Consider the following 21379-nt stretch of genomic DNA (forward strand, 5'->3'; position numbering starts at 1 on the left):
CTGACTTTGCAACAAATCAGCTAAGGAACAGTAAGAAAATTCATTCCAGAAGAGATGGTAACAAAAAAAAAGAGGCAATAGTGAAGGGCTTGGAAAAATAATGTATTTGCCAAACCAAAGTGAGGAGTTTTCAGTGAGGACTCAGGGAAAAATGCTATCCCCTTAAAACACCAGTGGCGCTCTGTGTAGCACCTAGAAGTCTCTTGTTCAGCTCCCTCAGTCCAGTCATACATGATTTATAAGATCACAGCAGTTTGCTGTAAAATTCCCCCCCTTAAAATATCTTTTAAAGGTTGTTAAAGTTATCACTTCCCTTACAGTACATTTGAAAAATGAAAACAAAACTACCTGATAAAACACATATGCTATAAATCCATAAAACCAGATCACAAATAAAACTGTAATGGCCAATAAAAAGTCATTTGGATTTAAAACAAGAAACCAAACCACAAATTACATACGAAAAATACCCCTCCCAGCCTTCTCCCTTCCAACAGTCACAGAAAAGCTCCATAAAGTTAAGTTGCTCTGGTCAAGTGGAAGGTGTCCTTGCCCATGGCAGGGGGCTGGAATGAGATAATCTTTGACGCCCCTTCCAACCCAACCATTCCATCAGTCTATGATTCTGTACTTCAAACATCCTAAGATGTTCAAAGCAGCATGACATCAAAATGTATGAAAAAATATCGTCTTAATTGGCAATACTCAAAACAGGGTATAAATTTGGACCTTGCTGAAGGTGCTGATTTTGCAAAAATCAAGCTGATTTGGTCTGAATTTACATACTTTCCTTGTAGTCTTTTGGAAGGGAAGCAAGAAGAACACCTTAAACCTTTCTCTGATGTAAACTCAAGAGCTTGTTTCAAAATATTGTCACTTTAATATAAACTCTGGTTATCTCCCCAAGGCACAAAGTGTGCACAGAGTCCAGTCCAGTCTCATGCTGTTGAAGGGTCCCAGCCTGAGTGAGAATTGGGAACACTGGAGACAGGTTTCTGTTAAAAGCATTTGCAGATGGGTGCAGGTGGGCTACGTTGTTCACTAAGTCACCTGCAGCTTTTCACTTGAACAAATTACACTCAGAAATAGCCTGAGGATCCAGGAGCTCCCTTGTGAGTTCAGCCTGTCCCTAGCACAGCTTTGGAGCTGCAGGGCAGAGCGCAGCTCTCCAGCCCCAGACACAGCAAAGACCCACCCAGGAACCAGAGCAACAGATGAACAGGAGGAACATGGAAGGATGCTGTTCAATTAAAACAGACTTCACCCTGCTCAACTTGAATATGACTTGGCAAGCCAGCAATGTCACTTCCAGCCAGATCTGACTGCACTCAGAACCATTCTCCCCCTCTGCAATACTCCCTGTATACACTTTGTGCAGCAGAAAGGAGAGGCAGCCACAACAAACTGAATTAGTGCTGCTGGTTGTTTCAGTGTTCTACTGAAAGTGGCTCACCAAAGATTGGACAATCTCAATCTAGGAAGTCAAATTCAACCCAGAACTACAAACTCAACACAGCAACAGCTGTGCTGCATGTGCTGTTGCCATGAGTTCATGCATGTTAGCACGTCTGAGAGACATTATGGAAAAAAAAACCAATGCAATCTCAAATGCAAGCTGAGAAACTGAAAGGAAAGTTTGGGTCTATTACAAGACCTTAAATCTGAAAGTCTCTAGCTGTGACACAGGAAAAGAAAAACACAGTCAATAAACACTGAGGAAAAATGGAAAGTGTAAATTTTACTTTTTTTGGGACACCCTCCCCTCCCTGCACCTATAATTTGCAGGGATACACTTGCTGTGAAGTTCTGCCTTGGTTCTCTTTGAGGCAGCTCAATTCAAACATGGCTACAGAGATTTTGACAAAGCTTCACTTTAAGAGACAGCCTTTGCAATTAAGAGTTCCTGCTGGATTTGTTCTCCAAAGTCTGTAATTGGCACTTCTGCTGATGCACTTCATTTCAACAAATTGTAAACATTTTTCTTGATTTTGTTTACCACTCCTCTTTGACTGTAAAGACATGCATATTTCTCCTGTTAATGCTATGAAGAGAATCAGATGAGCATGTTTACTGACATCTTCCAAAATGCTTTTATCAGTAGCTCAGTATTTAGCTAGGATGAAGGAAAGGAGGGAAGCAGTCTCCCTTCCTGAGGGAACTCCTTCCAGCAGGACTTTAGAACCAAAGGCTAACCCCACTTGGCTTTGCTGGGTTAAGGACAGAGTGGCACAGGACTTTGGCTAGAGCTGAGATTGTGCCCATCTAATGTCAATATACTCAACATGACAGATAAGGCTGCTCCTTCACTCAGTACTGAGCAATCATGGTTCAGGTCAAGGAAATATCAGTAATCTACAAAGATAAAATGCACTGAAGAGACAGGAAAGTGGGGACACAATGTCTCTTCATTCTCTTCTGGCTGCAATTTCTTTTTGGTTTGCAATTTCAAGCCAAACCCACTCTCAGTGGGTTTGCTCTTGCTCCTGAGCAAGCCATCAGATCCCTCAATTTAAATTAAGCATAAAAATCCTTAATAGAAACCACAGATAAATCAACATGACCCTAAACCCTGGACTGGTATTTTGAGTCTTCCAGAATCACCCAATGGTCTGGGTTGGAAGGGGCTTTAAGGATCATTTAGCTCCAACACCCCTGCCATGGGCAGAGATGCCACTCCCTAAATGAGGCGGCTCAGGGCACCATCCAACTAGGTCATGAACAGCCCCTGAGAGAAGGCATCAGATACATTGCTAAAAATATTTGCATCCAGTTCCTTCTCTCCACCTTAATACTCTTAATAAGAGAGTTCTTAATACTGGGTCCATCCTTTCAAATTTTAAAAGGCACTGGCTCTCTCTCTTTGCCTTGTTTCTTACATAATCAACAACAGCAACATAGCAAACTGTAAATTCAGGCAGCTCTTCCCTTAAAAGAGCTTGTGAAGCAAGAAATTGAGATTATAATTATAGCCCCAACTCCAAGAGCAACAGCTAGCTCCAGGTAGCATGAGAGATCTCAGATGTTACTGCTGCAGTGGTTAACAAGACACATGAACCAATTCTGACTACAGATATTTAATACAGCCCACATACTAAGGAATTTCCATGCTTACAGAGATGGCTTTCCTATTTTGTCAAGGTTTACAAATGGGGTCGAAGGCATTTTTTAGGTAAGGTGTTTTTCAAAGTCAAGGAGCATGAGGACCAGCTATAGATTTTGTAAAGCTACACATCCCTTGTCCCTTCTGCAAACATGAATCTGTAATAAAGCAAGCTTTTGTTCATTATTGCTCTACAGCCATCTGCTGTCTTTCTGAGCAGCTCAAGGGGCTGCTTATGCAGGAAGCTGCAAATGTGCCACAAAATCCATGGTGTCACAGCATGTCCAGGTTGTGGAGCAAAACAGCACCAGCTGGTGAGAGACCAAAGTGCACACTTGGCAATGGGGCTAACTTTGAAGAGATCAGGCAAAATAGGCACGAGCAAAAGGTCTGGAAAAGGGAATAAAGATCAGAAAATAAAAGTTGTGGTAAGATCTTCAAAAAAAAATAGTAATGCCAAATGCAAAACAGATATTAAAAAAGAGGCAGCAGTAAATGCTCCTTAAGAGACATAAAGATTTGTATTACAGAGTGGATTGTGTGCATGCTTGCTGAGAATAAAGAGGTTTTTTGTCCACAAAACTATCAGTAAATTACAACTCCCCACAGAAAAAGGTTGGCTGAGCCTTCAGTTAACATAAGAGATAAGAGATCAAAATGGTAAATGAGAAACCACCACACTCAGACACTACCAAAATCCTAAAATACTTCTAGATCAAATGCATCTTAACACCCTGTGGAAAACAGTTGCATAAACACATTACTGACATATTTATTATTACAAAAGTCTATCAGCAAATCAAATTTTTTAAAAAGCTTGTCAGAAAGAATCAGCAATGCATTCAGCAGCACTGACCACTGGTGTGTCTGTCCTGTGTCACTGAGAAATGCACAATGTGCACATGGACTTACCCAAGCCAGCCACAAAGCTCCCACTGACTCAAGTTTATCCAAGGTACACTAGAAAGGTGCACAGAGCAACCTTAGGAGATGTCTGAAAGACAGGCCCCTGTGACATGGAACACATCTGCTACTAACACAAATTTAGGAACTACTGGGGCAGGAGAGATCAGATTTCCATATGCACATGGACTAAAATTATATAGCACAAAACACAGCAGAACAATTACTTCTAAGCCCTTGATGTGACAACTCTAAATTAGATCAGAAGCAAAAGTTCCCTGAAAGAACACAAGGCCAGGTTTAAGCTAAGTGGGTTCTGTTGCAACAACAATTTTTTAATAAGAGTTGCCCGCTCTACACAGAAAATCACAGAACTTCTGGATGGGCATTTCTGCCCCTCCTGTCCTACAGCTTCACTGGGCCCTGAAACTTGACCATCTGTTGGATGAGAATGATGAACAGCAAGCAGCTTTCAAGGAGGTTGTTAGAAAAGGGAAAAACCTAGTCTCTTTCAAAACTGAAAGCTTGTTTTACCAGGGTCTCCCCTAAAGAGATCAAAACTTTCAGAAGTCCACTTTTTAAAAGTTACTTAAAAATAGTACATTTCAAAATAAGAGGGTAAAATAAGGTTAGTATTTGAATTTTGCAATGCCAAATAGCAATTTCAAAAGATTTATTTTTAAAGCACAGAATGGAAACTTGGTCCTCCTCACAAATACAAGGTACACTCACTGTTCAAAGGAGTGTATATGCATTAAAAGCAGCATTGTTCATTCAAAGAGCTGAGTTTTATGTCAGTTCAGAATGGCAGCTAGTAGGGATGAAGAAAACATTTTAGATTTCTAAATGCTGTTTCTAGTTTCTACTGCTTACCACTACATCATGCCTACAGTAATATATAAACTGCAAGTAACATGATTATGCTGAGAGCCATGCACAACTCCCAGTGCTGAATGAGAATAAAAAAATATATTCTCTGGTAAAAGTTTTCATTACAAAAATTCCAGATTGAAAAAACAGGCTTTCAGGAACAAATTCACAGAAACTAGGCAGGCTGAGACATGCAAGCATTTGACAAATCATGTACTGCACACACACATTGCACTGAGGACTAAAGAACTGCATAGATTGAAATGCTGTGTTACCAAGGACAGATCTTATCCAAAGAGCTTTTAAAACTATGCATTTCATTAACAGTTGCTAAATTTTGGTGTGTAACTAGCCCAACATTTACTTGCAATTTTACATTTTGGTTCTACAGGAAACTTTCAAACCCATTACAAAGTCTGAGAAGCAAAAAATTAGGTCCCAAGTTTTGTTGGTTTTATATACAACTTTATTTTATTTTTATAACAGTATCCACGACTGAACAGACTAGCTACAAAAACTTCAGCTGGTATTTCTTTTTCTCTTCACCTTTTAAAACCAGCAAATAGAAAAGCTTTCAAAGCTTTAGCTGGCACTAAACCGTGTGCCAGACAGAAAAGAGTCAACAGATGTACTCTAGAACACAATCTTAGCTGAGAAGCAATACAGAATTCCAGCTTGATTCAGCTGTTTGAGGAGGTATGGGATCCATCATCTCAGCAGCCTGAAGTCAGATTACTAGTTACATGACCTTTCAAATGTATCACTCCACATCACTCCCAGTCCCAGGGACAGTACTGATAAGTGTCCCTGCTTACTGGAGCAGCCAGGATGAGTTTGAACTTGCTTTGAGTATTTTGTGTTCATTCCTCAATACACACAATTTCTTTGTGCCATTAAAAACAGTATTTACAGTTCAGTCCTGTCCCCTTTCTATTACCAAAGCCCATTTCAAGGATCCAGGCTTGTCTCATGTTCTTCAGCTTCATCAGGTAGTTCCTCAGCAGATGCATCACACACATTGTCCTGGCCATCTGCAGGCTGATTTGGCTCATCAGGTTCCCCAGCTGCAATCTGAGTTGTTTCTTCTTCCTCTTCCTCCTCAACTTCCCCATCATCCTCTACGTCCATCTCAAACACCCTGATGTGGCGGAGGTTTGAACTCAGCTACAGAGACAGTAAGAAGCTCCTGTTAATGACCAAATAAATAAAAACACCACCAGCACTTTGTCAGCTTTGAAAATAACTTTTATCTTTGAAATGGAGGTTTCAAGGGAATTAGCAACATTTTATTGCTCTATAGGCTGAGAAGTAAAGCAAGCAGATCTATTACCTTCTGTTAAAGTTTTTCCATCCTGTGCTACTATGGTATGACTGTATCCTGACACACTAATAGCAGATTATGAAAAAAATAATCTATTTGTTAAAAAAAGAAATTGGTAACTTTTAGGTTACCACTTCAGTCAGCACATTTCCTTTAATAGACAGGTTTTTTCACAGATACTGCACTTACCACACAAGAAACTTTCCTAATGCCATTTACAGAAACATACTGAGCTTTCATGTTCTCCAGCACTCTCCACTGACTCTCCAAGAAGACAGTACGTGTGGGTATCTCACCACTTCGCTCATCCAGCCTGCACAGCAAGGAAAAAAGCACAAAGCTGCTTCACAAGAAACAACTGCACTTCTAAGAAAATACCTGCAGTTTCTTATGTCCAAATTTCATCAGATGCAACAAGCAGATAAGTCTCTGAAACCATCAGAATGCCAGTGTGATACTCTAGAGCAGGACATCCAACTGTAGAGACACAGCACGTTCCAACTGAGTTAAAAACATTACAGCAGGTGAGAAGGGGTTTGTAAAGTCTGACCTTCCCACAAGAAACAGCTGTAGCAGGATGTGGGTGGCTTTTTTCAAACTTCTCTGCACAAAGAGGAGTTATCAAACACAGTCCTGGATGCAGTGCCTCCCTTACACAGAAGTTTGGCCTCCATGACTTTCAAATATGCATCATTACCCCACTCACAGGGACTGTATGAAGACACTCCTTACCTATTACAGCAGACAAGATTAGTTTGAATTTGCTCTTAATATTTTCTGTTCGCCCTTCAATATACAATATCTTTGTGGCATAAAAAGTTAATTTACAGTTCAGTGTGGCTCCTTATTTTGAAATAAAAATGCATCATAAGCAAACCACCAGAGAAGAATGGGAGAAAAGTAAAAGCAAGGAACACATAGCAACTAAAGGTTTGGATTCACGAATTGAATTTCATTGGCCTTTGTGTGTGTGTTCACTTTCACCTCTACCTATGCCAATGCAGACAGCTGTACCAGTTCTGATGTTTTAAGGTCAAGCTGACAATATTTGTAAGGGTGGCTATCAGGGAAAGATCAAGAAATACTTGTGTACTCTTATTACAAGGCAGAGGTACGAGCACATATGCTGAAAACATCCTCAACTGAAGTATTCTGACTAGAAAAGTCAGCATCTTTCTAAGGAAGATTTCTGATTCTGCAAGGTGTCTTCAGCTTATTCTTCCATTTCACGACAGGCAGGTACAGCAGTAGTATCAGTACGAAAAAACTGAAAACTACGCCCCCAAAAACCACAAAACAAACTATTTAGGAAGCTTCCATCTCCCTCATCCTACTCTCCTGGCACAAAAAGAGTTTCTATCTTCAAAATATTTACACACGCACAAAGTATGAGTAACTGTACACAATCACAATATTTGCTTAATTTGCTTTTCAGTTCTACATTTTCAGATTTGCTCAAGGTTTTTCAATACCTTTCCATAGAATCCCAAATGGATTTCCCATCTTGGTCTTCATCTGTATATACTGAAGATAAAGGCAGCTGAGCCAAGACTCTCTCCTTCCCCTCTTGTTGCACACTCTCTTTCAGAACTACAGTTACAGTTTCATCATCATAGAAGTGAGCATCCAAACAACTGTAGCATCTACAGGAAAATAATTTAGAAAGCATCAAGTAATATAAGAGAATGCAGAAATAAAATAGATGTTAATCAGCACTCATGTTAACAAGTATTCAGTACTTAACAACGAGCTTCATTGTAAATAATAATAAAATAATAAAAGAGGTCAGTTGTACAGCTGACTAAATGATAGCCACAACCTGGCAGACTCCTGCATCATGCAGGAAAAATTATTCTGAAGGGAAAAATAAAACAACTCACAAAAAACTCTTACTAGTAACCTTCACATTTCAGATGAAACAGAAGAAACAGCAAACATAAATACCAAAGAAAATTTAGAAATACAGCTGAAGGTTCTGAGGGCAAATCACATCTGGCTTTTCTACATGAAAAGGACAAGTTTAGCCAATCATATGCCTTGTAAGATGACTACATTCAGCCATACCAAGTTTTACCTTACTTAAAGAACATCACAGAGATAAACAATACTTGTTTCCAGCTAGATTTGTTTCTTGCACATGTGTCAAAGCTTTAGTTTTCAACTGGAAAACTAAAATTTACTTGACCTTGAGATGAAGTGTGATGTGAGATCTGCACTATTCTGCAGCTTCATGCACCTGTGCCATTTCTTACACCCTGATTAACCCAGGTGAGTTAACTTCAAAGGTAACAATACAAGAAAACCAACAGGAAACATGATTTTTTTTATTCACCAATCTGCAAGAAAAATCAAATATACTGACCTGGAGTCTGAGCTCTCATTTATACTGTTGTTCAAGAAGTTTCCAAACTCTACTGCAAGAATCCCATTACTGACAGACCTACAACAACAGAGGTAATTGTATCAGTGACAAAAACCTTTCCCTTCACTGAGAATCCAAAATCTCTAAAGGCAACTGTGGTACAAGATGGTGAAAAAGCTATCTAAGCTCAGCACAATACATGGCTACATGCCAAAATTATGTGATTGGTGGATGGGAACCTTTTAAATTCCTCTGCTCCTCAGAAAAACATAACTAATGGACTCAAATGGAAAACTACATCTGGCTTATGCAGAGAAGAGAAAGCCATCATTAAATTACAGACTGCAAGACATTAATCAAAGAACACTATTTACAGTAAGACAAAGCAACAGAGGAAGCACGATTCTTTGTAATATTTCAGAAGTTTGCACAAATAAGTAATTCTGTTAGCAGCAATCTAATGGAATCTCATTTTTTCTAATCCCAGAAACATCTTGGGTCTTGAGATGAGATTTACTGAGTGTAATACAACACAAACTTCTGCTGCAGTTTCCCGCTGCACCTAATGTATTCCTCATTTTCTCTAGTATTCAAGAGAAATTGTATTCATGGTGCTCATTCCTTGTTTTTACAAATAGATTTAAATTGTGTTTCTGTACAAATGTGGCAAAACTCACACACCACTTTTTCCCTCTTTTTGTCTTACCTGGAAGTATCAGTATGTCTTCTCAAAATGTGTATTTTAGAAATAGAATTTTCTAACATGGTGAAGAGAACATAATGTAAGTTAGATGTTTTGTCATTCCACCTGCAATATGGGGGAAGAAATGAAAATTTAGATTAAGTTTTAATAACCTGTAAACTACATGGAACAAGGAATAGGAACAAGGCATAGCAGCATACTTACAGAAATGGTAACTTAAATAACTGAGGTGTGGAATCTTCACTGCAAAGGAAAGACAAAACAGTTTATGAAATGCTACTCATGCATGAGTTTTAGTTGCACATTTCTTTAGCTGTTTTTAGTAAAGAAATACCTTTGAGAAACTTTGTAGAGAGATATGCAGACTGCCTGATGCACTGACTTCCCAATTACATCCTAATAAATAGAATAAAAATAGTCCATAAAATACAGGCAGTTATTCATAATTATACATGTTTTTAAGAAAAAAAAACAACCAACCTACCAACAACCTCTCAGTACATCTGAAAGAAAACTCCACCAATATTTATCCTGAAATAAACATCCCTAATGCAAACACTACTTTCACTTCATACATTTGTTTCATGTTTCTCCATACTAGATTAATGTATTGCCAACTAATGCAGTTATCTGGTACACAGCACACACACACATATAATTAACATTAAAAGCAGATCCCAAAATCGTGTGAAGAGAATATGTCAAATAAAAGAATCCCCCACTGTACTTTCCCTGGCCAAAGGCTTGAGATATCCCAGCAGTGAAGCTGGACTCTACCCAAGTTACAGGCACTCAAAGGCAAAGATTAAAGCTTCAGGCCTTGCTAAGCATGACTGCTTCCTCCAGTTGACCACTATCCCTAAAAGAAAGTTATCATTTGTAAAAACAGAACTTACTGCTGGCTTTTGTAAACACAGATCAATGACCCCTTCCATTTGCCTTTTGACAAAATGCAATGATTTCTCAGGATAGTAGGGAAACAGAAGTGGGCTTTCTGTAAACAGACAAAGTTAATTTTAAAAATGCTTGTATCTCTATAGAAACATATTACACCATTATTACCTTCAAAACCAGATTTTCTAAAGACTATTTTTCAAACAAAAATGCTACAATTTCCCCCCTTTTTATCAAATTAAATAGGCAGAAAAAGGCAACTGTAGCAAATTCTATTATATGCAGCTTTTGCTGTCAAGGTTTTACAGTCCTTGGTTTCTAAACTTAAACTAAAATAATTGTCACCATCTGCTCATTATAGTCTCTTACTTCCTTTTCACCACTAATTAACAAAATAGTTTCAGATTCCAGTGAAAGAGAACAAGCTAGGACACTTCCCTCAGGTACAACCTAAGCATAACTATTACTCTCTTGAATTAAGATATCCTAAAATAGACCTCTTCTGGGATTCCTTCCAAGTCTACACTTCTGAGACTGGTACAGAAAAGATGAGGAACTCTCAATTTCCAGAAAATGGTAATTGACTGGGTAAGCAGCTACATAAACCCTGTGCAAGGCCCATTTATTTTATTCCACTCAGATGAAGACCAATGAGTAACATTACAAAAGTAACTCACAAGCATGAAAAAAGATAATTCTTCTACATTGGTTACATTCTGCATATATCTTGCATTCACTTCTTTTTCATGGAAACACATTACCTTTAAGATGAGTACTATCTTTAAGAAAGTTAAACCACTGGTTTCCCTCTGTATTAGGTGGGGATACAAGGTCATCATCTTCATCTTTCAAGTACTAGAAAAGAAACACATTTTTAAGACTGTAATTTAAGAATAGGGAACATTAGAATTCCACCTTCACTATTGTCCCTAGCGACCATATTAAACATTTCTTGGTAAATTAACATGCCATAGTCTTAAAATTAAATATTCCACCCCATCAAGAAACAAGAAAAATCAACTATTGTTTAAGATCACATGGTGATATTTCCCTAAGAAACTGATTTTTAGATGAAGTCTGAAGACAAATGTTTTGAAATGCAGTAATTAATGCCATACAGATAACCAACATATCAGTTTTACTGAAGCTGGCTTTTAGTGTTTTACTACTGCTGCAAAATATTTTTGTCTTTTCCTAAAAATACAGCATGTGTGAAGTGAAACAACAACATTTTAAACCCTCATTTTCCTAATAATAAGGTGAAACAATTTACTCTTTTTTACCATTACTGGTATGTGCAACACAGAGCAAAAAGGCCAAGGTAGCAAAGTGGACACAACTTTAAAAGCTTCTCTATTTAAGGATTTTCCCATTTATTCTTTTTGCATTTATTCCTTAGTTCTTTACCTGACCAACTCTCTCCACATTGAAGTATTTTCCTTTACGATTGTAAAGTTCTGGTGCCTAAAAAAATAATGGAAACAAAACCATTATTTAAACACAAAAATAATGAGAAGTAGTGAACAAAAAGATGATCAAATTATTTTATTCTAAGATTTTTCAGACTCAGCTATTGTCAGCAAAATACAGTCAAATCATGTACTTGGAAAATGAGTATCACTGACCTCATTGAAGTGCTCAGTAAGAAAATCAGCCACAAATGTGATATCTTTTTGAGTCATCTAAAAGGGAACAAAACAGTGAGAAAAGCAAAGGGTAAGAAACATTTCAATGAGCATAGAACACACAATCTGTAGGCTGCACAAGCACAGCTCCCTCAGCCTGTGCTCACAGGGCAAATGTTCAAGCCTCCAACCCACTTGGGAGTGCTCTGCTGAACTCATCCCAGACCATTCTTGTCTTGTACATGATGGTCCCAAACTGGAGATGGGACCAACCAACAAGTGCTAAATTAGGACAATAAGTGCTTCTCCTGACCATGCTCTCATTACTACAGCCCTGGTCACCCCTGCCCACCTTTGCCAGGGCACACTGCTGGCTCATGCCCAGCATGCACCCAGTGATTCCCCACATCATTTTGGCAGAGCTGACATCCTCCCAGCCACATGGGCTCCAGCAGTGTACTCACAAGGGATTAACCCACCCCACAACAGAACCTTGCAGTTTGTCTTTCATGAACTGCAGGGAGTCCCTGCCTGCCCATTCCTCCAGCCTATCTATTTCTGGAAGGCATCTCTGCCCTCAAGTGAGGGCAGTGTGATGGTGGCTGCAAATTCAATGCAGGTGTTATTGTACTATTATATTATTGTTTCATTATATATTCCCTCTCCTCTATGGGGACATTGATAAAGATACTAAGATCTCACTCTGGTTGACTTCAGCATTTAGGGTGCACGAAGAGCTGCCATACAGAGGCCTTGCATACCCAGCATACTAAATACAGCAGTGTTAGCAAAGAAAACAGAAAAAGTAATTCAAGCACAACAGCACACTAGTGTCAATGCACAGGCATCGACTTTCTCAAAAAAATGACACAGACACTACCCTTTAAGTTCTGGAACAAAAAGGAACTTTTAATTCTGCTTTTGAGATGACCAGAATATCGAGGATATCACCATTTATCAGAAAATGTTACTATTACCTTGTTCAGCTCTGGAAGCACATGATCTTCTGACATCCTCAACATGGCTGAGGGAAAAATTATATTCTTATTGCATTAATATGGTTTTCCTAATATCCTTTATTTTTCACATGTATGTAATAAGACATTGCTGTTAAAAAAGATTCATTCATTAGAAGCAAAAGAGCCTGGGATGAAGAATTACAAGTCGAGACTGAAATTCAGTCTCTCTAGTCTCACTAGCTTACATTACAAATCTTCAAGAATTTTTATCTTTAATCTTCTCCAACTGCATTCTACTCTGTATGAGACTGAAATAAAATTATTCTGAAAAGAGCTCATAAGAATTTGTTCATGTCCATACTCAGAGTACTAAAATAGATATATGTAAAATAGATGAAAACTGTCATGCTCAGAAAAATGTGTTTTAAGAGAATGGCACAGGATTAATTTCAAATCTGCAAGGCTTGGATAAAGTTCTCTGTTTAGTCTAAAATGAAACAAACAGTGAACATAACATTGTGACAGAGAACTTAGGTAGTCCTGCTTTCTGTAATTTTTAAATTAGAACTATTATATTCCGGCTAGTAAGTGCTAACACTGCATACCTGGTACTTCTATAATATCTGGTAATAACACTTAGTTTTTGTAAGGTAGTTCTAAAAAGATCAAATTGAAGTTATAAACTTATTCATAAACACTTTATAAAAACAAGCAGGCTAAAACACAGCGTGCTTCGTTTCCTTCTAACATTTTCTCTGCAGCTACCCAGACGCAACTGAAGGTGGCTACTAAGTGCAAGTGGACATTCAGAGACTGTTTACATCTGTGCAGAACCTTACAAGTAACTAGGCTTTCACAGGAGAAAACAGCAAGTAACAGAGTAAAAGAAAATGAGGCTATATTTCAAGTTTTGTGTAGACCAAAAAAAGCCCTTTATTTTTCTCCAAATCAAGATCAGCAAATTGCTCATGAAGCAGAAAACAGTTTGGAGCAGTATTACAGGTCAAGTATATGCAATACCCACTCTGCACATACTAAATTGAATTGAGAACTGCCAAATTTATAATCTGTGTTTATTATTATAATTACTCTTGCCTCATCAACTATATCCCTTTATATGTCCAGAAATTTTCTATGATAGAAAAAAAAAGATGGTTATAATTAAGATTGGCCTAGTTACTTGTCTGCATTTCAATGCTTACAATATAAACCAGATACTGGATGATGACTGTGTGACCAATCTTACCAACATAGAGCCATCGGAAAAATGCCTTGAAGTTTTTCATACTACTGTCGATCACTCTAAACAAGAAACAAGACAAGAAATTACAAAATCTGACTGTCACAAGCTGCTTCATGCTTAAGTCCCATCTTTACCACAGAAAGGCCTGCAAGCTCTGTCAGTTTTTTTCAAAATGGCCAATGCAATGTTTCAAGTAAGACTATTCTTGTGGAATGAGTCTGACATGCAGGGAGACAAGATGAAAGCTCCCCACCAACAGAGGAGTCTTGCTCTCCCAACCTCCTCTATTCCCAGCCCACCAATCTCCTCCAATACAAGAGTAAATAGGAATGCTTTTTAAACTCTCCAGACTTCATACTTACTGAAGCAGCTCATTTGCCTTCAGGATGAAAGAACCAACAGCAGTAATAGCCTCTGTAAAAAAAAAAAAAGCTAACCATTATTATTAAGCTTTCAAAAGTGAAATCAGAGCAGGGAGGTAGCACACACACTACTGTACCATCAATTCCAGATGCATCTAATCCCAGAGACTCATATTTTTGTTTCCATAAAGCCATTCCTTTCAATTCACTCAAGTGGTATAAAAGTGCCTCAGAGCCACTAGGAAAGCAGAGGAAAGAAGCATAATTTTTTATTCACACTCTGGAAATTCAGTGCTGTGCTGCATGCTACATTTATATTATTTAATGCACAAAGTGCAAAGCCTTATAAGGTGGTCTGCCATGAACAACAGGCATAGTATCACTTCAGAGAAAGGCAGATATTGTCTCAATGACACAAAGTTAGTGTGAATATTTTGCATAGATCCTATTAAACACACCTAATTAAGGCAGCAATTTACAGGTGATGCACCATGAAGATTGCTCAAAATACTTCACTACTTCTCTACTACACAAAAGTAAAATGTTTTGCCATGATCACAGTTTCCATACCAGCCCACCTACATAGAAAGCACCACCAAGACAGCTTATTGTCATTTATCAAAGCATATAATATACCATTTAATCTAAAATTCATTGGAAATTCTGGGACTTACCTCTGCAAATGACTTATAACCAACTTTTGTATACTAGAATAGGAAGACTCTATAGACTGACCAAGTTTTTTTAAACCCTGTTAACAAAGAAATACCATAATAATCTGTTAATATAAAAATGATTAAAAGATATTGAAATAGATTAATTTAGTATGTTTAAAAAAATGTTAACATACCTTTACTGTCAGTTGGTTCATTAGTAATGCCTGAAGTTCCAGACTGAAGGAGGTAAGGAGAGAACCAAATAGGTATTTCATTTTGTGTTTCAACATCAAGTGCAAAGGCATACTCAGATAAAACAACAGAAACTACCTTGCTTTGCCCCATAACAACAGCTGCATAAACTCATCCTGAACAGAAGTGGTTGTATTCTTTTCCTGTCAGTCAAAATGATTGAAATAGATTGGTGAAGAGATTAAATCCAGCCTGCCAAATTATCTCACAAACACTCCATATAAAGTATTTCAAAGAAGCCACCCAGATCTTTGAATGTTGAAATCACTACTGATCACTACCGATCACTGAAAATTTTCTGATCACTGAAATTTCTCTAGTATTTCAAGTTATTTTCAACTGCATTACCCAATAAAAATTCTAAGCAGTTTGCCACCAAGAATCTATTCTAAAAAATAAGCAAATTACAAGATTCACTAACTTCTGACCATGGTCAATGAATACAAAATTTAAGCAAATCCAATGGCATCTTAAACACAGATAATTACATGTGCTCTATTGAACTAGGCTGTAAAGTGTTACTGAACATTTACAGTGATCAGTTTATCAATGACTTAAGTACAAAGAGCACGGCCTTAAGCAGAAAGCAACTGATCAACAGCTGGACAAGCTGAAAAGTATGGTTTTTAAAACATTCAGAATAAATAAAAGTATCACAATACAATTATGCTTGATTGTACACAGGTGCCTTCAGCATCAGAGCACTTGACACACAATAGCTTCCAGGCTGTCTCTGAACTTAGGGATTCTTATCTGGAGGCATCATGCTTAAACATTAAGATATGCAATAGACTAACAAGAACAACAGAACTACTGCCAAAAGTGTTTTTCCAAAGGGATGGTTAATCCTGCAGTACCTGTACAAACTTTGTTAGTCGTGAGTCCATCTGCATCAGTATTTCTTCCCATGCTTCACACATGCATGTCAATGACAGCTTTATATACTGTAATACAGAAACTGGCATCAGTATTATTTCCTTTCTCCCTTTCAACAACACATTCAGCAAATGGATGTTACAATATAAAGGAAATACACAGTAGATCTTACATAAAATTTATTATCAAATTCCAAGTTGGAGCTCTACATTTACTTAAAACCAACTCAAGCTTCTTACAAGAAAACATTTATTTCACTTGCATTAGAATGTCAAAGCCTACAGAACCACAAGACTAAAAGGATGGTGTAACACAACTGTACCTGTAACAGAGTTGAAATGTGAGTAAACTTCCGGGCCATTCGAGTTACCTCAGGTAAGTAACTTGATAACAGACTAGTGTCCAACTACAACAAATGGAAAAAGCAACAGGTAACAGATGACTTGTCTTTTAACAATACATAGATTACAGAAATTAAAAGACAGATTGGAAGGACCCACAGAAAAATCTCTTCATTCTCAACTCCTTAAGGTTGATTTTAAAAGGAAAATACATTTAATTCAAAGAAGCAATAACTATTTTTAATACATCTATAAAAATCACTGATAAGGTTCCACATTTTGGGGCTCTAACAGTAATCATTTTAAAGATGACTATTCTGGAAAGAGGATAATCACAAGCATTGCTGTTATGCCCCTTGTGTGCAGAATGGAGAAAATCTGAATAATTGTCACTGTAGTTGAATAAATTCACATTATTCTAAAAGAAGTATTTTGCAAGAATTGCTCAGATCACCATTGTCAGTCTCATCAGTGAAACTGTATGTTAACATCACAAATTCAAAAGCTAAACTGGGGTAATTTCAAAATGGCTGAAACTGGTAGTTTTTGTTATGATGGGAAAGCAATAAAGCTACCAGAATGTAATTTAAAGACCAGTTTTCCTTTTAAAAATGTTTTTGAATTTGCTTACTTACCTGAAAATACGTTATCTCTGCTTCGCTGTCTGGAGAGTTCTGTAGCTCTGTAATAACTGACAGTGATTTCAAATCACTAGACAAACACAGTCCACGACAAGAACCTGCCACCTGAAGGATTCCAGTTTACAAGTTAATAAAACATTTCATTTCCTCTAAGAATATTTCCTGCTCTAACACACTGACATACAAAGATGACTGTGTTCAATGGCAGGTAAAAATGAAGTGCAATTTTCAGCTACTGCTCAGGAACAAACCCAATCTTTTTATTGTGTATTAACAGTGAATTTTGAAACAAGAGTTAAATTTCCCAGTTACAAGGTCTTTCCATCAATAACCAATAACCCAATCAATTAGTTTCTTCAAATTCAGCAGCCCAGTTTCACTTATGTGTAAGCATATGTATATTTTCACTCAATTCAGCTATACCTTGGTATATTATGAAGAAAAAATGTGGAAAGGAACCAAACATACCCCATTTACTGTAGCAATCTTGAACATTCCATAAGCATATATCTCAATAAATCCTGAGCTGCCACCAAGGACAAGAGCATTAAGTCTATAAAAATAGAAGAATGTGTTGATAAGCATTCTGAAAAGAATTTGAACACACACATTATTAATACTTAAATTCTATTCCTGCACAAAAGGAAACATTGTGTTACCGTCCATTTTTCAAGAAATTAAAAAACTAACAAATTAGATTGGATTTTATTGATAAAAACTGCCTCTAACATTTATATTAAGAGCATTAATTACTACATTAACTGAGAGAATAGGGGAAAAATAGCACAGTTTAGTCAGGGAGTCCTTTTTCACTAAAAGTAACAAGTTTCTAGCAACCTTCCCCTTACCAATGCAGGCTGCAAAGCATTATTACAAAGCTACTTTGAATTATCCTGATTCTATACAGAGTGAGTTTGTCACACTCAGTGGCATCCCTCAGCACCTCAAAAGCAATGAACATTTCAAATAAGATGCAGCAGCAATAACAGCCACAGAAGTAACAACAGCACCAGAAACAGAAACCCAGTTCAAAGAACAGTCTGGCACAGACAGATTTATGTTTTGCTCACTTACTAACACCAATGTGCTACACTGGCTTGGGAAAAAGCCTAAATACAAGCAAATTAACTGCAACTTCTGCCTGTTACATCTCTAAATAAATATACATTGACACTGAATATTTCTGTTAAAACCAACACAGAACTTAGGAAAACAGTATCTTAAAAACTTTTGGTTTGATTAATTGAGTGGATGAAGGGAGCAGAGAGAATTCACAAAGCTCCTACATCACAGACAGCTCACTCTCTCCTAAGCAAGGAAATCCTACTGTGAGAAGAGCTATCAAGTTTTAAAAAGGAGTAACTGGTGATAGACAGAGATGCAGATTTAATTTAACAGTAAACTCATTATTAAACTCCATTATTTTATCCCTTTAAAAAAGCAACTAAACAAACAACCTCAACCAACAACCCACAGCCAGAATTTACCTGACATCACCCAGAAGCTTCATAATCTCATCTGACTTTTCTTCACTGAAAATACAAAACATGTGATTAGGGTTTATGTAGTTTGTCCCAATACCAGAAAATAAAACAAAACTAAAAAACAGTGAGTTATAATATGACAATTTCTTACCTGAAAATTTTTGCAGTGGTACTGTAACTGAAAAAAAAAAATAATTACTCTCAGTAACAATGATCAGACAGCTGCAGAGTGTTAAAGATGAATAACCAAAATAATGACAATAAATGACAAATGGTATTTCCTCAAGCTTACTAGAGTAACACTTACTTTTTTGGCAGCGCTGGTAATTTAGGTAAAAGGAGGTTTGATTCATCTTCAGCATTGTAAAAGGAAGTGAGAACACTGAAAAAGACATAATATTGTCTTTATTACCCAAGCTGTAAAAATGAGAAGAGCCTTTCTTTTCAACTCCAGAGTTAAGAGTACATATTCAATGCATTATATATATATCAAAATTACAAATGTCAGAGGATAAATTATTAAAGGTCATATAAAAGATTATCAAGTGATCAAATTAATAAAAAAACTGAAAATCTTTTTTTATTTCCAGTGAATAAAGTTTGTATCTGCTGGCTCAGAGGCTTGTCACCAAATCCTCCATTGCCTGTTATATAAATCAGTTATTGTCAGAGGCTTTCTGTTTAAACTCTCTCCAAGCCTGCAGTACAACAGGCTGTACATGCTAACACTAGATTAAGCAGCTCTTAAGGAGAAGCACAAGATTATGCTGAAATTTAATGTATTAGGCTAAGGTATCAGCACTAAAAATAAGCATATGAAAAGGGTCTATTCTAAAAAAAGGAAAATTTTAGCCAAGTGGTGAAAAAACCCCACAGCTGTGGAAAACTGTATTACTTTATGTGACTGCTTGTAACATTCCACGTATAAATTATCAGTAAGGCGACATTACATGGCTTGTGATTATTTCTTTTCAGACTCACCTGCTTTCCTCAGTTACTTCCATCCAATGCATGTATGTAATAGATAACTCCACAGAGAAGGAGTGCAAGCTTTCAGGCTTTTCTACATCACACAGAATAATCCGCTTGGTATCAGCAAGGCCAAAAGCCAAAACTAGAGAAAAACAAGTTAAATGCATAAATAACCTAGAACTGAACATGCTTCAAACACTTCCAACAATAGTTCTGATAAAGTAGAGGCTTCCAATTTTGCAAACTTGAGTCCAATATTATAGATAACATTGTCCAACAGAAAGGCTTGGTGGACAAAAAACACAAATTAGGAGTTGCCAAGTAACTTTTGCACCACTTTTTACTTAACTTTCTTCATCCATAATAGCAAATAGGCAGAGGTTTCTGTATTTACTTCCTTATAATCACAGGTAATCAGCTTTAAAAAGAAGTTTCTTAAACTCTTCAGATGCCATCATAAAACAATACACGTTTTTATCCACATGTCATAGAGGAAGATTGTTCCCATTCTCCAACCTCCAGTGAAGCAAAAATTAACTGATTTCTGGCATAAGTTTATTAAACTACTAATTTCAACATTATTTCTATTAATAAGGAAAAGGCTTTTTTTTCTTCTCTGGTCTATAATTAGAGTAACTTTAGCCTATGAAGTTTTGCCTACGCTAAGTAAGCTAAGCTCTTCAATCAATCCTGATCAGACAGCTTCTTTCTCCCCCAATAAACTTTGTCGTTCATACAAAGAGGTTGTTAAGTTAAGAGGTTGAAATTTTGCTATACTCTGAAAAGCAGCATTTGGCACATAAATCTGGCTTACTAATCTTTCTTGCCATTGGATTCAATAGTGTTAATCTCTCTATTGCTGTGAATGAACCTACATAAAATTAAGCCACCCTTCTCTTCAAACACAGTTTACTTGAAAATTTCCTTCACAGGCATCATCATTCATGATTTCCCATGGGGTTTTATCGCACCATATCATCTCATATACTTGACATTACTTTTGCCATCTGGTCTCCAAGCAAGAGCAGTCACTTCTTTTCCTGTATTTTCATTTGGAGGCAAACTCCACACACGTTGAAAGTTTGCAAGCCGATGAAGTAAAACCTACAAAGCAAATGCATTAAAGACAAACTTAAACCACCTTCTTACGTTAATAAAAGTTTGTAAATCAGTTCAAAATGCACAGTTTTTTTATCAGTTTTTAACTCCTGTGCTTTAAACACCACCTGCTTCTCTAGCAGATTATTCACTCCTATGGTCTTATAGAGGGTAGCACACAGTCCACAGCAGTACAGAGAAACAAGCTGAGCCTTGCATAAGGAAACAAGCCCCTAACCAACAGGGGTTACCCATCAGCTCTCTAGCGGACAGCCCAAATGCACGAGTCTTGTCTTCATGCACGACCACATACTGCAGTTCCAGGGGAAAAAGTATTTAAAATGAGATTGAACTTAAATAGGAACTTCATGCACAAGCGAGAAGCACATCACACGTGAATTTGTTCGGAAATCAGAATGCAAAAAACGAAGGAGCATTATTAAGACATTTGATTTACAAAATTGCTATCCTTAAATGCCTGGCCAGGCTCACGAGGAACATGCCCCAAGTAACGGCAAAGGCATCTGGGCCTGCAGGGAGAGCAGCGTCCCTTCCTCCCGTGCCCCTCACCGGCACCCGCACTCACCTCCCCCGCCCGGTTGGCCAGGGCGATGAGGTCCCTTTTGGGGGACCAGGACATGAACACGACCTCCTGCGGCAGCTGCTTCTCGCCCACCTGCCTGAAGGCGGGCATGGCTGCGGGGCTCCGCGGGGCCC

General features: G+C 37.5%; 1 protein-coding gene across 1 annotated transcript; it reads right to left on the reverse strand.

Annotated features, from left to right (window-relative positions):
* Nucleotides 1–4993: 4993 nt before the first annotated feature.
* ANAPC4 (anaphase promoting complex subunit 4) lies at nucleotides 4994–21379 on the reverse strand. The gene is made up of 28 exons (XM_054295704.1): nucleotides 21249–21379; nucleotides 20563–20668; nucleotides 19574–19706; nucleotides 18900–18974; nucleotides 18744–18770; nucleotides 18596–18640; nucleotides 17577–17661; nucleotides 17103–17213; nucleotides 16449–16532; nucleotides 16108–16194; nucleotides 15329–15393; nucleotides 15193–15235; nucleotides 15017–15093; nucleotides 14480–14580; nucleotides 14343–14394; nucleotides 13984–14039; nucleotides 12756–12802; nucleotides 11779–11835; nucleotides 11561–11617; nucleotides 10915–11008; nucleotides 10156–10253; nucleotides 9594–9655; nucleotides 9464–9502; nucleotides 9263–9364; nucleotides 8557–8634; nucleotides 7667–7837; nucleotides 6384–6507; nucleotides 4994–6037 (listed from the first exon to the last, which is right to left on the reverse strand). The coding sequence occupies exons 1-28, from the start codon at nucleotides 21354–21356 to the stop codon at nucleotides 5822–5824; spliced, it is 2400 nt and encodes a 799-aa protein (XP_054151679.1). The 5' UTR covers nucleotides 21357–21379; the 3' UTR covers nucleotides 4994–5821.

Source organism: Melozone crissalis, unplaced genomic scaffold, assembly GCF_028551555.1.
Source record: "Melozone crissalis strain CALT ecotype California unplaced genomic scaffold, PUWL_Pcris_2 ptg000006l_1, whole genome shotgun sequence".
NCBI classification, from domain to species: Eukaryota; Metazoa; Chordata; class Aves; order Passeriformes; family Passerellidae; genus Melozone; species Melozone crissalis.

Bases quoted from the DNA above. Each gene is read 5' to 3' on its own strand.
- ANAPC4 (XM_054295704.1), bottom strand. From the start codon at position 21,356: ATGCCCGCCTTCAGGCAGGTGGGCGAGAAGCAGCTGCCGCAGGAGGTC. The intron at 19,707-20,562 runs GTAATGTCAAGT...GTTTTTCTCTAG, and splicing joins TTGGAGACCAGATGGCAAAA to TTTTGGCTTTTGGCCTTGCT. The intron at 16,533-17,102 runs GTAAGTAAGCAA...CATTTGTTGTAG, and splicing joins CAGAGATAACGTATTTTCAG to TTGGACACTAGTCTGTTATC.